This window comes from Pygocentrus nattereri, chromosome 28, assembly GCF_015220715.1.
Source record: "Pygocentrus nattereri isolate fPygNat1 chromosome 28, fPygNat1.pri, whole genome shotgun sequence".
NCBI classification, from domain to species: Eukaryota; Metazoa; Chordata; class Actinopteri; order Characiformes; family Serrasalmidae; genus Pygocentrus; species Pygocentrus nattereri.
This window is the reverse complement of record NC_051238.1, coordinates 12,728,550-12,741,513: the sequence shown is the minus strand read 5'-3', so window position 1 is coordinate 12,741,513 and position 12,964 is coordinate 12,728,550. Positions and strand designations below refer to the sequence as shown.

Here is a 12,964-nt window from a genome sequence, read left to right as displayed (position 1 = left end):
GCGCACACACAGGCCCCTTGATCTCTAATCTCTAATCCGCACCCCTGTGGCGCTCCTCAATGTCTGACCTTCTGAAATTCCCCCATCTTACCCACAAAATCTGTCTTTTTTTACTGCCTTTGAAATTCATTCCTCTGCTTGTGGTCTACTAAAACCTATATTCTGTCTTTTAAACAAAAACAGTTACATAAAAATATCAATTCTGATTTTTCTTCTTTAATTTGTAAAGAAAAAAATTATTATTATACAGTTTGAACTTGTGCCTGTTCTACACAAATTGTACACATCAACATTGGCTCTAAGTGAAATATTTGGTATTTCCCATGTATCCATTGTGTGTGTCATCATCATATCAAAACCTCTTAATTCAATGTTTTCATTTTTTTCGTTTTTTTACACCATTTGAAAACACCAGAGAAAGGCTGGGCAATATAATGACATGTATTGCTATAATAGTAAATTACATTGCAGTTATGTCATAATGTTTTTTCTGAGCTTATTGTGGATATCAGTATATGAAGAGCACTGAATAACTGCATGTTTCATTACAAAAAGAGCATCTTTATTCCCATTTAACTGCTCTTAGCTCAGTGCAGTGTGTGAAATGATGAATCTATTTATAATTTCAGATTGTATATTTTATATCTGGCACTACCAATGTTTTTTCTCAGTTCAAATGTATGAGACCACAGAAAAAAATGTTATTGTGATGCATATAATATATTTCTTAAAGTATCATGATGTTTTTGATTAAGATATTATTTTTGCCATATTGCCCACCCCTACACCAGAGAACTTTTAATAATGAATGGACCAAAAGTTGCATTGAAGTACATTTAAGTTAAGAATGTTTTTTTCTCTTCTTCCCTAAAGTTACCATTTCAATATATATTTCATATATTCAACATCACTGTATTCCATACTGAGTAGAATAATGCTTCGTGACACATTGATATTTTAGCGAATGGCATGTAACAATTGCAGTAAAATGTAGTGATAATGTAGCATAATTTCGTAATATTGGAAGCTTTTCCCCATGCAATGCTCTGTTTATCTTATCTGCCTCAGCCCACTCTCTGCCAATCTTTTCATCTTCGTGTTGTGTTCCACTATTTGGAAAACTCCATAAAGTTTATTCAAAGATGTTCAAATAACTAACAAACTGTTTAATGACAGTCGATCCTGAACAGCAATGGGGCCAAGGTTAGTATTAGGTTGTGGGTTAAAGGAATAGTTTGGCAAAAAATCACATTTACCCAATTTTCCACCTTGCCCAGATGTACCTGATAAGCCAAGACATGTTTGGAGTCCAAATATTGCTTCTTTAGTTTAGAACTGGATCAGTGAGGCTAACATCGTTAATAAACAATAGAATTCAGTAGTCACCCAAATAGCCCAAACTTAGTTTCTGTAAAAATACATCGCCAAAACGTGCTTCAAGGTGCATTCTTGGATCAGATTATTCTGTACTGAATATGTAATGACAGTTATTGTCACAAATACTGATTCTAGATCAGCACACCTACTCCTGAGGTAGTTTGTGACTAGAGACCCTGTTGTGTAAAGAGGCTGCCTGAGGCTGATGTTTTGTTCATTGTTATAGTTCACAGTAAGACAAACTGCATCCTAAACCACATCAACAGTTCTGCCTGACCTTAATAAAGACTTGCATGTAGTTTGAGTGGGTTGAGAGACGTTCTGGTGATATATTTCTACAAAAACAATTTAGGCAGTTTGGGTGACTATTGAGGTCTTGTGTTTGTTACCAATGTTAGCATCGCCGCTCAGTTCTGAACTAAAGAAGCTGGATTCTAAACATGTCTTGGCTGATCTGGGGTAAGTGGAACATTGTGTAAATTTGATATTTGCAGAACCATTACTTTAAGATTAAAGGGAAAATAGAAAATTAAAATGAATTTAATAGACAATTAGATAATTCTAAGTTAAATGCAATGTAGGCACACATATAGGAGGCTAATCAAATAAAGTTTTACCTTACATACTGTACTGACAAAGCAATATGAGAAACAAATCCATTCTAACAGGACCCTGAGTAATTTACTGCGTGTGAAGTGAACTAGAGAAACACATGCACTCACATGCTGAGTAATTGGCAGCACGGTTAGCCTGTGAGGCATATGGTAATTGATTCACGTGTGTGTAAACCTTAATTAAGCGGGATTAGTACCACATGACGTTACACACCCTAAAGAAATGTTAGAGACACTTACATTTTTATCTAAGTCAGAGTACACTGTGCTGAGTTGTTCTGGTGCAGTATAACCCATCACTGTTGGAAATGGCCAAAGAACCATTTGCAAAAACAAAAATTCACTTAGAGCCCTTTTACAAAAGGTTCCCCTGTAATTATTTCTTGCCAGCCTTCCTTATGCACTATATTTAAAGGATTTTCAAGTGTTTATAATGTCAAAGTTATGATACAATAGCCTCTTTCATACTTTGTTGTTTATGTTTGTCAGTTTGAATGTAGTTTTGTGGCAACTCACCGGGCCTCCTTTGTCCCTCTGTTTTTGTATGTCTATGTGTTTGTTTTTGCTTTACATATCCATGAATTTGTGTCACATGATGGGATTCTGTTTGTGTAAATCTGTCTTTGTGCCTTTTCGTGGCTTTGTTTTTTGTCTTCCTTCATTTATTAAACGTGTGAGTGCATCTCTTTGTGTTTCATCATGTAACTGTGACTTGTTTATGTGTGTCTGTGTGGATTTGATTGGCTGCATGTTTTTTTTTCTTTGTCTGTTTCTATGTATTGATGTGTGTATTTGTATGTCTGTATATATGTGTTTGTGTGTGTATATGAATATGTCAGGAGTTCCATTACCATCGGCGGGGCAGTGACGTGTGCCTGCCGTGTGACTGCTACCCAGTGGGCTCCTTCTCGCGGTCATGTGACCCAGAAAGCGGTCAGTGCCAGTGCAGGCCGGGTGTGATTGGCCGACAGTGCAACATGTGTGACAACCCATTCGCTGAGGTCACACAGACAGGCTGTGAAGGTGAGACCGAATCACATACCCAAATACTTCAATCTATCCATTCATTCATCATTTCATATCAATCAGTCATCGTTTATCCATTTGTTTGTTCATTCACTCATCCATCTATTCATTCATGCATTTAAGCATCTATTTATCCATTTACCATTAAAGTCACCAGTGTTACATTGATTCCTGGAAGCATATACAGTATAAGCCCACTCAAAGCAAACTAAATAATAAATATTCATGCCATTGTTCATATATACTGTACGTTGCTGAAGTTAATTCAACACTAATGATGTTATTGTCCACTGATGTATGTAAATAGCCATCCATCTACCACATTTTTTCATTCTTCATTGTCTTCTGTATATTTGTGGGTGCTTCCCTTTATGACCCTGTCATGATTCTGACAGTCAAGTGTTCTGTTATGCAAGCCAATAATATATTACTTTTAAATTAATGAATAAAAATAAACCCAACATGCCCTGTGTGTAAAGCTCATAGTGTTCCTTCGCTGACTCAGGTGTTTTAGTTTCACTTTCCCACTGTCTTTTTGCTCTGCTGGTGCTCTCTCTGCACTGCTTGCTGTTGTTGGACAGAGCTTTAAATATGCATGAATAAGCAACTCTGTGAATCCTGTTCTATTTGTTTCCCCTCTTCTTCCACAGTAATTTATGATGGCTGTCCCAAGACCATCACGTTGGGGATCTGGTGGCCCAGGACAAAGTTCAACCTGCCTGCTGTTGTACCCTGTCCTAAAGGATCAGTAGGTGAGCATCAGTGTGCCTAAACTTGTGCTTCAAACATACTGCACATACTGTGTCTGCTGTTTATTTACGATAGAAAGACAGGAGGATTCTCTGTACTCTTTTCATTTTTGCTGTATAATATTCAACAATGAGATCTGTGGCTTGAAAAAAAATCAACATCCAGTTGGCAGCAATAAAATAGGACTTTTGGTCTTTTGATGGAACATTGCAGTGACTATCACGGTAGGCTGCTGTTACCACTGGCGCTGGTAAATTTCCTTCACTGCTCTATTGAATAGAATAGAATATCCAGTTTGTTGTTGATTGTATTTTGCCATAATGTAAACACAGTGTTTCCAATCCTCATTCTTGTGACCCCACACTATGTATGTTTTCAAGCACTATGTTTCATCTCACCTAGCACACAAGATTCAACTTAACATGTTAACAGGTTAACAACATGTTAACAACTTAACAATGATATTGATGAACAATGACTGATAGCATGGGGGTTTAGGAACTACTTAAATAAGATTAGATAATCTGTAAAGCCTTCCAGATAGGAGGAGGGTAAAAAGTCCATGATTAGGATGAGAAACGTCCTTGATGATGTTCTTTGAAAAGGCACTGTTGCACTATTTTGACTGGAGGGACCATCGGGGGTGTGGATCAGACACAGTTAGACACAGTCAGACACAGTTCTGTTGATGTGGATGGGGGAGTGTGCCTGGCTCCTAACGCTCCTAAAGTCCAATATGATCTCCTTGGTGTTGGGCGCCAGGTTGTGGTCATCACACCATACAGCCAGGTGCTGCACCTCATCCCTTTAGGTTGTCTCATCATCACCTCTGCTCAGATGTCTCACTGTGACTTGATGACTGTTGACTTGTTGCAGCGGTAGGCAAATTGTTGTGGGTTCCTCTTTTGAGGAATGAATAGTCAGAGCAGTTGGGTGCACGTTTGTGAGTGATAAACAGCATCCATGTTATTTTACTGTTGTTGTTTCTATGCCAAGCACAAATTAAAAATTTAGCCTGAAAACAGGCCTACATGTTCTCATGTTTTTAAACCTATATGTTTGGGAACATCTGCTTAAGGAGTAAAATGTATATGTGATGTGATGTTATGACCAATGATTTACTCTAATTACTGTATGTGTTGCAGGAGCTGCTATTCGTCACTGTGATGTAGACCGAGGCTGGCTGGAGCCTGATTTGTATAATTGCACCTCTCCAGCTTTCGTTGAGCTGAACACAGCGGTAAGACAGCAAACATTGCTGCTCACACACAAACATGCATATACTACCCTCTTTCGGTCTCTCTTTCTGTCTCTCTCTCTCTCTCTCTCTCTCTCTCTCTCTCTCTCTCTCTCTCTCTCTCTCTCTCTGCATAATTATATTCTCCTAATAACATATACTGTCTGTATATGTATGTGAGCAGCTGGAGGCTGTAGAAAGGAATGAGACAGAGCTCAACACGATTATTGAGAAGAAGCTGGCTCATCAGCTGCGCGACGTCACTGAAGCTACACCCCGGCTCTATGGCAATGACCTCCAGATCGCTGAAAAACTGCTGTCCCGCCTCTTGACCTTTGAGAGCCTCCAGTCAGGTTTTGGATTGACGGCCACACAAGACGCACATTTCACTGAAGTGAGAATCCCCACCGGACACGCGCTGTAGCCGTCCGTGCTTTCTGCTCTTCGGGTTTCATCTGGCCTCACCATTATTCCATCGCACTCTCTAGGGCTACATTCATATTGCAGAGTGCCAGATTTTTTGCCTAAATTAGTCACGCCACATTTTGCCTATTACACTGATCTGATTTTCTCAGAATGGTGTGAACACAAACATCTCAATCTGTTCAAAGCAAATTTGAGTCACGTTGATATGGAGTCTTAATTTGTATAACTCTTCACTGTGTATGCTCACATCACTGTGATGTAGATCTGCACAAATTGATAAAATACCATATCATGCTACATATTGCAATATTAAAATTAGCGTTGCACTAGTAAAAATACTGTATCAGTATTTAACTGTATAAAGTAATTTACTTTTGTTGGATTACATGATCACTTTGATTCATCCTAACACTCGTTTGAATAATAGGGGGCATTACACAGATTTTTTAAACTTCTGCATACCTCACCCATTGAGATCTGCACAAAGACATTTTGAGTGTTTTGATGTCAAATGCTCTGTTGTAGAGAAATCTATCACGTTATATGTCTATACAGTGGGGGTGATAGGAACCAGGGGTCACAATGTCACCATTGCAAGTATAGCATCTTTTTTTTTTAAACTACCATGATACAATGTTTCAGTCATCAGGCAGAATATTCATAGCCATTTCATATAATAACCATCTGTGAGCTAGCTTTTAGAGGCATTTTAACTCTTCAGCAGCCTGGTTCCTATCACCACCACTGTGAACAATTCTGGTTCAGTTTCTCTAGAATTACTATAATCAAACCACCCTGAATGACTTTGTTTAAATCTCAGTTATTGAATTTTTGAAAAATCTGTGGAATTCCCTTTTAACAGATGATAATGATATAATGTGCAGATTTCATATGAACGGATTGTGAACTAAGTTGACCAAATAAACCATGTAATATGAATGATGCCTAGACATAATATTTCTCTCTTTTTCTCTCCATCTCTCTTTCCATTTGTCCCTTTCCCTGCAGAACGTGATGCGGGCCTGCAGTGTGTTGTTGGGTCCAGCCAGTGCAGGGCTGTGGAGGGCTCAGAATGCAGGCCAGAGTGGAGCAGCAGGCCTGGCAGACCTTTTAGAGCAATATTCCCGCACCCTCGCTCAGAACATGAAACAAACCTACCTCAACCCTGTAGCGCTGGTGGCACCTAATATCGGTCAGTCTCACACACATGTCCACTCCAAAGCAGCTCAAACTAATGTTTATTATATCAGTAGGGTTTCCAGCAGGGTTTCAAGCAGAACAGATGTTGTATTGTTTTTGATTTTATGATGAACTGCTTAGAACACAATTGAAAACAAATCTCATTTATACTACATAGGTTGTGTTTAGGTCCAATATAATTAAATTGTGAAATAATGAAAAGTTATTAGAACTGGCAGCAGTCCTTGTTTAGATTTTGAATATTGATTGATTTCATTTTTGATTAAATTTTTGTTCCAAGCAAAACACTTCACTTTCCTCACACTAGTTTGGAGCCCTGATTTCCAGTTATAGATAAACCCAGTGATAACATAAAAAGTGGTCTGCAACTAAGGTTCTGCAGATTTATGTTTCTACAAAGTTTGCTTCCATCCATGCCCCATCACTCTGCTCTCAGATGACATTTGGATGATATGGGTTTTGGGTGAGCTGGATGATATTGTTATTGAGGTTTTGGAGTTTTGAGTTGAGTTGGAGCCAGTAAATCTCCAGGAGGAGAGTTTGACCACTGGCATAGAATGTGGTGCATTGATACTAAAGATCTCTGTGTTTGTGTGTTTGCACAACCTGCAGTGATGACGTTGGACCGTGTGGAGAACCACACTCACGTGCGGAGAAGGTTTCCTCGCTATCACAGCACGCTGTTCCGAGGGCAGTTGCTTTGGGACAGTCACACACATGTGGTGCTGCCACCTAGTGTCCTAGTGCCACAGCGCAACTACCGTGAGTACACACCCACTAACATACATACTTACACTTTCTCACAACTATACAGAACTCTGCTGCTGTAGCCTAACTGTAGTTAGTTATAAGGTTATAAATATGTCCTCATTCAGTGCTGCACCCTCATTCACACACATACTTTCAATCCCTGTACCTTAAGTGGAACAAGAGGTAGGGCTTCAGAAATGATTTCTGGCCACTTCAGCCCACATTAAATGCACTTTAGCAATTTTTTGTACATTACAAAGAGATGAAAAGAAATTGTAGAGGAAAGCAGAAAACAATAAAATATAGTAAGATACCACAACCCTATCTGGACTAAGCGGTTAACAAAGATGATGATGTTGAAGATTATGATAGTAAAATATTAAAATACTAAACACAGAGGGAAAAAAATACTTTTGTATCAAAAGTAAAAGAAAATCAAATATAATTCTGGGTAGTGGTAGATGTAAAAACTTCTACTGTTCGCTCTAGCCAGTGAATCTTGTGGCCAAAATGAAGAACTCATAGTCACGATAATATAAACATATTTATTTTACATACATTGTATTTGTAATAATAAGCATACTGCAATACTAATAACTGGTCAAGCGTTGCTTTGAAAAAGGAAATATTTATTTAAATCATTACATTAAGAAGAACAGTGTGGTGACAACCTGTCAAACTGTCAAGCATCTGATCTAATTTATGTTATTAGGAACCATTCAGTGATCGCCAGCTTATTTGACACATTATTTTATTTAAGACTTTATTTCATTTAATGATGTTAGCAAACTTTATTCAGTAGAACAGCATCTATAGTACTAGGTGGACAATCTCAGCAGGGGGGACCACCGCAGTCACCACATAGCCATGGTAGCTATCACACCAGTTACAATTAAGGGAATATGACAAAATCAGATTTGTCTGATTATTTTGTTGTCTAACCAAATATGTTTGATACAAAAGTAAAAATACACAAAAAATCACTCAGACTACAGGCTCAGCATTTTAAGTGGCCAAAATGTGAAATGAAGTGACCAGTGGCTCCAGGCAATAATCAATGTCTATCTCTGATTCCAGGAAGGCCAGAAATTCTTTTTAAATGCATTATTACATTACATTACTGATACAGTACTGCATCACTCTGCTGCATTAACACACCTCAACTCAGCATTAGTTTATAGCTATTTATATCAGACTTCTGTGCTCCTTTAAGTCATTCTTATCTGCTCTTTCTTATGCCTTTGTGATTTGCACCATCTTTCATTTTTAACTTAGTTTCTTGTTGTTTTGTGTTTTTGTGTGGCAATAAAGAATCATGACATAGTCTGGATATAACTTACTCACATTGTCTGAAATCTTTCAGCTCCACCTCCTCCTGCCCCGGTGAGTCTCCTGACCAATCAGACTCCAGAGGTGCCAGCAGCACGACGGGCTGTGTGGCTGCCTGATCCACCCATCACCATCGTCATCCTGCTCATTTACCGCAGTCTGGGAGCCGCTCTACCTCCAAAATACCACACCGATCGGCGTGGAGTTAGGTGTGTGTTTTTTTTTATTTCACTCTAAATGCGTACAGCAGTTTAGTAGCATTTCTTGTCAAGGTTTCAAAATAAAAATATGACACATGAGATATTAGCGTGAGTTTAGATTGAATAGCCGTTGCTTGGTAAAGAATAAATGCACATCCTGAGGCAAGACCAGTTGAAAATTGCAGTTCTATGGTTTTAATGCCTCCTTGTGTATGTGTGCGTGTGTGTGTGTGCGTGTGTATGTTTACCTGCAGGCTGCCGCGTCACCCCGTGCTGAACTCTCCTGTGGTGAGTGTGTCTGTATATAATAATCAGTCGTTCGTGGAGGGCTTCCTGGACTCTCCCATCCTCCTGGAGTTCCGCCTGTTGGAGACCAGCAACCGCAGCAAGCCTCTGTGTGTGCAGTGGAACCACACCAGCACGTGAGTCTCACAGAGTGTGTTCATGTGTGTGAGTGTGATGCATATGCTCACATGTATGTGTTAGTGTGAGATAGGAGAAGTGGGTGGATTGGTACAATATTTGTAGCATTTTGTTTTTGTTATTATTTTTTTTTTGTAAAACTTGAAAAGATAATTTTTTGTGGTTTAAAAGATTTATAATTTTGTATTACTTACTGTGTGTGTGTGTGTGTGTGTGTGTGTGTGTGTGTGTGTGTGTGTGTGTGTGTGTGTGTGTGTGTGTAGTGCATCTGTAGGAGGGTGCTGGACAGTGAGAGACTGCAGTGTCGTTTACAGGAACACATCACATGTGCGCTGTCAGTGCCATAAACTTGGCACTTTTGGGGTTCTGATGGACAGCTCACAAAGAGAGGTAACACATAGTGCAAAAAATAAACAAATAAAGGAAAATAAAAACAAGGAAATTCACAAAAACTCTTCTGTAATTCATTTGATTGCAGTTCTTAAAGGTCCCACACCCTATGTTTTTGTTGTCGGCTGTTATTGTTACTGTGTCTTTAAGACTGAGATTTGTAAACAGGCTGCCCTATATTTGGTTTCATTCCAAAAGCAGTTCACTCCTTATAACTTCACTATGAATGGGTGGATTTAAACTGCTGTAGGCTGAATGGGCAGATTGTAAAATGAAAATGAATTCAAATAAGATGTTTTTGTTTATTTTTAATATGTATGGACTGGAAAGTGAATGGTACATTTTGAAACATCAAGTGTGGACATACTCCATCAAACGCTTTGTTTTTAAATGTGAAAAACAAATGTATGTGATTTGGACTCTATACCTAATTAATTTAATGCATTATGAAATCTCTTCAAGTTTTTTTGTTTATTCAATTTGATTACTTCCATGTTCAAATGTAGAAAATGTGTGCTGAATATTGTTGTAGTCCATTATAACATTTCAACATTGATGCAGCTGAAGCTCCAACTTCAGATCAACACATCAGCATTTTCAAACCCTAATGAAAAATATATAATGTTTCACTCCCAAATGGAAGATTCTCCAATAAAGCTCAAACAAAGCTTTAATCATTGTAAAAATGTACTCTCTCTCTCTCTCTCTCTCTCTCTCTCTCTCTCTCTCTCTCTCTCTGTCTCTCTCTCTCTCGCTCTCTCTCTCTCTTTCTCTCCCTCTCGCTCTCTTTGTTGAATAGCAATTAGAGGGTGACCTGGAGACCCTCGCCATAGTAACCTACACTTCACTGTCGGTTTCCATGGTGGCATTGTTGCTAACGGTTACGGTGCTCTCCTGTCTGAGAGGACTGAAGTCAAACACGCGCAGCATTCATTCCAACATGGCTGCTGCCACACTCCTATCTCAGTTCACCTACCTGCTGGGCATCAACCAGACTGAACAACAGGTGAGTGAGTAAAGGAGTGAGTGAACAAGCGAGTGAGTAAATGAGGGAGGGAATGAGTGAGTGAATTAATAAGTGATTCAAGTGACTCAAAGATTGACTGAGTGAATAAGAGAGTAGGTGACTGACTGAGTGGGTGAATGAGTAAGTGAGTGAGAAAGTGAGTTAGTCAGGCAGTTACTGAGTTATTGGAATACCTATCTGTATCTCTGCTATGTCACAGACAAAACAAACACACAAACAACCACGGCTGTACGAGGCGGCTTTTAAATGTCAGTCTGATAATAGGCTGCTAACATTACAAGCAGGCCAATTTAATGTGATGCTCTTGAACATAAATGCTGGGAGACAGCACTAGACAGAGCAATATTGATATTCATTCAGAAACAAGTATCACAGCCAATTACACAGACAGTGCAATCAGTCACATTGCATATTATGCGGTGACTCAGAATCGAGTTAAATGCTTTTCACTGGAGCACACCTACACACATGCACGTAAAACAGTCTAGCGCTGCTTTGTGTGCAGACATTATTCCCTCGAGTGAAGCCCATTCACAACAAATGCTTGAAACTAAGCAGTTAAAAAATTCAGAGTGTGCATGCGTGTGGCTGTGTGCGTGAGAGAGCCTGTTTCTCCATTCAGGAGCAATACTTGTGTGTGTCAGAGCCTGTCTCTTCATTCAGGATTCATACTCTGAGCTTTCAGTTAGATTTTAACTACAGTAAGTGAGTGCACTAGTTTTAGGCACAGCTCAGGTGATGAGTTCTTAAGACAGAGTTCACAGGCAGCAGTCAGTGGAGCTGAAATCATTGAGATTGAATCTGTAGCATTATCAGGGCAATTTCTGAATATCTGGGGGCTCTAGGCAACATCTGACTTGAGGGTCTGCCAAGCATTCCAATCATGTTGATTTCTGTACAAGAATAGAAAAAGAATTATTAGAAGGGATGCACAGATGCAGCAATCACAGGCCTATGAAAATATTTGTTGTTTTTCATGTTAATCTGCCAGTGCTGATACTGATGTTGATTCTGTGGGTTTGTAACAATGAAATGAGATACATATTCAGAAATTTCATTAATGATATATGGAGTTAATATAGTTAGTCATACTACATACATCTTTATGGTTAATGTATACTCTGGAAGATATATATTTGTATTTTCATGGCACACAAATGCTTGAGATGATATGTATGTTACTTGTAAAATTAAGGGTGGACTATCATTGTTCTTTGGGTGGGAAGGAACAAATCACATTCTTCTCACAGTTTGCCTAGGTCTTATCTCATGTTTTTCTTTCTTCAGGCCTAGCTAGCCTACAGGAGTTACAGTGAATCATTGTTCAGTGGCCTTGAGGTTGCAGGCTAGATCATTCTAGAAGACATCAGGTGTGAGAAGACATTTTGATCATATAAGAGCTTCCTTCCTTAGATTCAATTTGGACCATTTCTCTAGATTTATCATGTAATGTTCACACAGTCTAAAGTGTGACTGGTATTCTCAGTTAATGTAAAATATTAAGTTATGAGCAATGATATAGGACTCTTGTAGGTCCCCTTATTTGAATTGAATAGAAGCTTTGAGAGGCTACTAGTGGAAACTTACCATGATCGTTTTGAGAATTGGAATTCCCTTCTGGGTAGCAGCATGGAGTCCAGGTTCAGAGTTAAAGCCTAGGAATGGCTTTTTTCACAGAGTATTGGTTTGTATAGTTTAAAGTTACACTTATATTCAGATTTCTACTCTCTCTTTCAGTTTCTGTGCACAGTGGTGGCGATCCTGCTGCATTATTTCTTCATGTCAGCGTTTGCCTGGCTGTTTGTGGAGGCGCTGCACATCTACCGCATGCAGACTGAAGCTCGAAACATCAACTACGGAGCCATGAGGTTCTACTATGCCATTGGATGGGGAGTGCCTGCCATTATTACAGGTGGAAACACGCACACGCAATAACAGCATTCACAGGACATTGCAATCTTCCAGTGAACATTTTTCTTGGTGCCTGTGAAAACTGAGGTAGACAGTCTGGTGGCAAAAAATATTTTTTTTTATTGACTGATGAATTGTAGATGATAAAATAAAGAGGAACCATTTGAATAAGAAGCTGTGAGGATTTAAACCTTTTGAAGTGTCAGTGCCATTTGTTAGAGATGTTTTGTGTGGTTTGCTTTTATTTATTTGATATAAATGGTGGTGAGTGAGCAGGCAGAGAGTTATTGGGTTTAAGTCACTG

General features: G+C 38.9%; 1 protein-coding gene across 5 annotated transcripts in view; it reads left to right on the top strand.

The window, feature by feature from the left end:
- Positions 1-12,964, top strand: part of celsr3 (cadherin, EGF LAG seven-pass G-type receptor 3) — a 93,018-nt gene that overhangs the window by 67,195 nt on the left and 12,859 nt on the right. For all 5 annotated transcript variants that reach the window (XM_037535744.1, XM_037535742.1, XM_037535743.1 and 2 more), the window contains exons 16-26: positions 2,831-3,014; positions 3,668-3,769; positions 4,913-5,007; positions 5,189-5,398; positions 6,439-6,622; positions 7,243-7,392; positions 8,744-8,918; positions 9,164-9,331; positions 9,596-9,722; positions 10,522-10,728; positions 12,487-12,661. In XM_037535744.1, the coding sequence (XP_037391641.1) occupies positions 2,831-3,014; positions 3,668-3,769; positions 4,913-5,007; positions 5,189-5,398; positions 6,439-6,622; positions 7,243-7,392; positions 8,744-8,918; positions 9,164-9,331; positions 9,596-9,722; positions 10,522-10,728; positions 12,487-12,661 (1,777 nt within the window). The remainder of the gene's footprint in view (positions 1-2,830; positions 3,015-3,667; positions 3,770-4,912; positions 5,008-5,188; positions 5,399-6,438; positions 6,623-7,242; positions 7,393-8,743; positions 8,919-9,163; positions 9,332-9,595; positions 9,723-10,521; positions 10,729-12,486; positions 12,662-12,964) is intronic.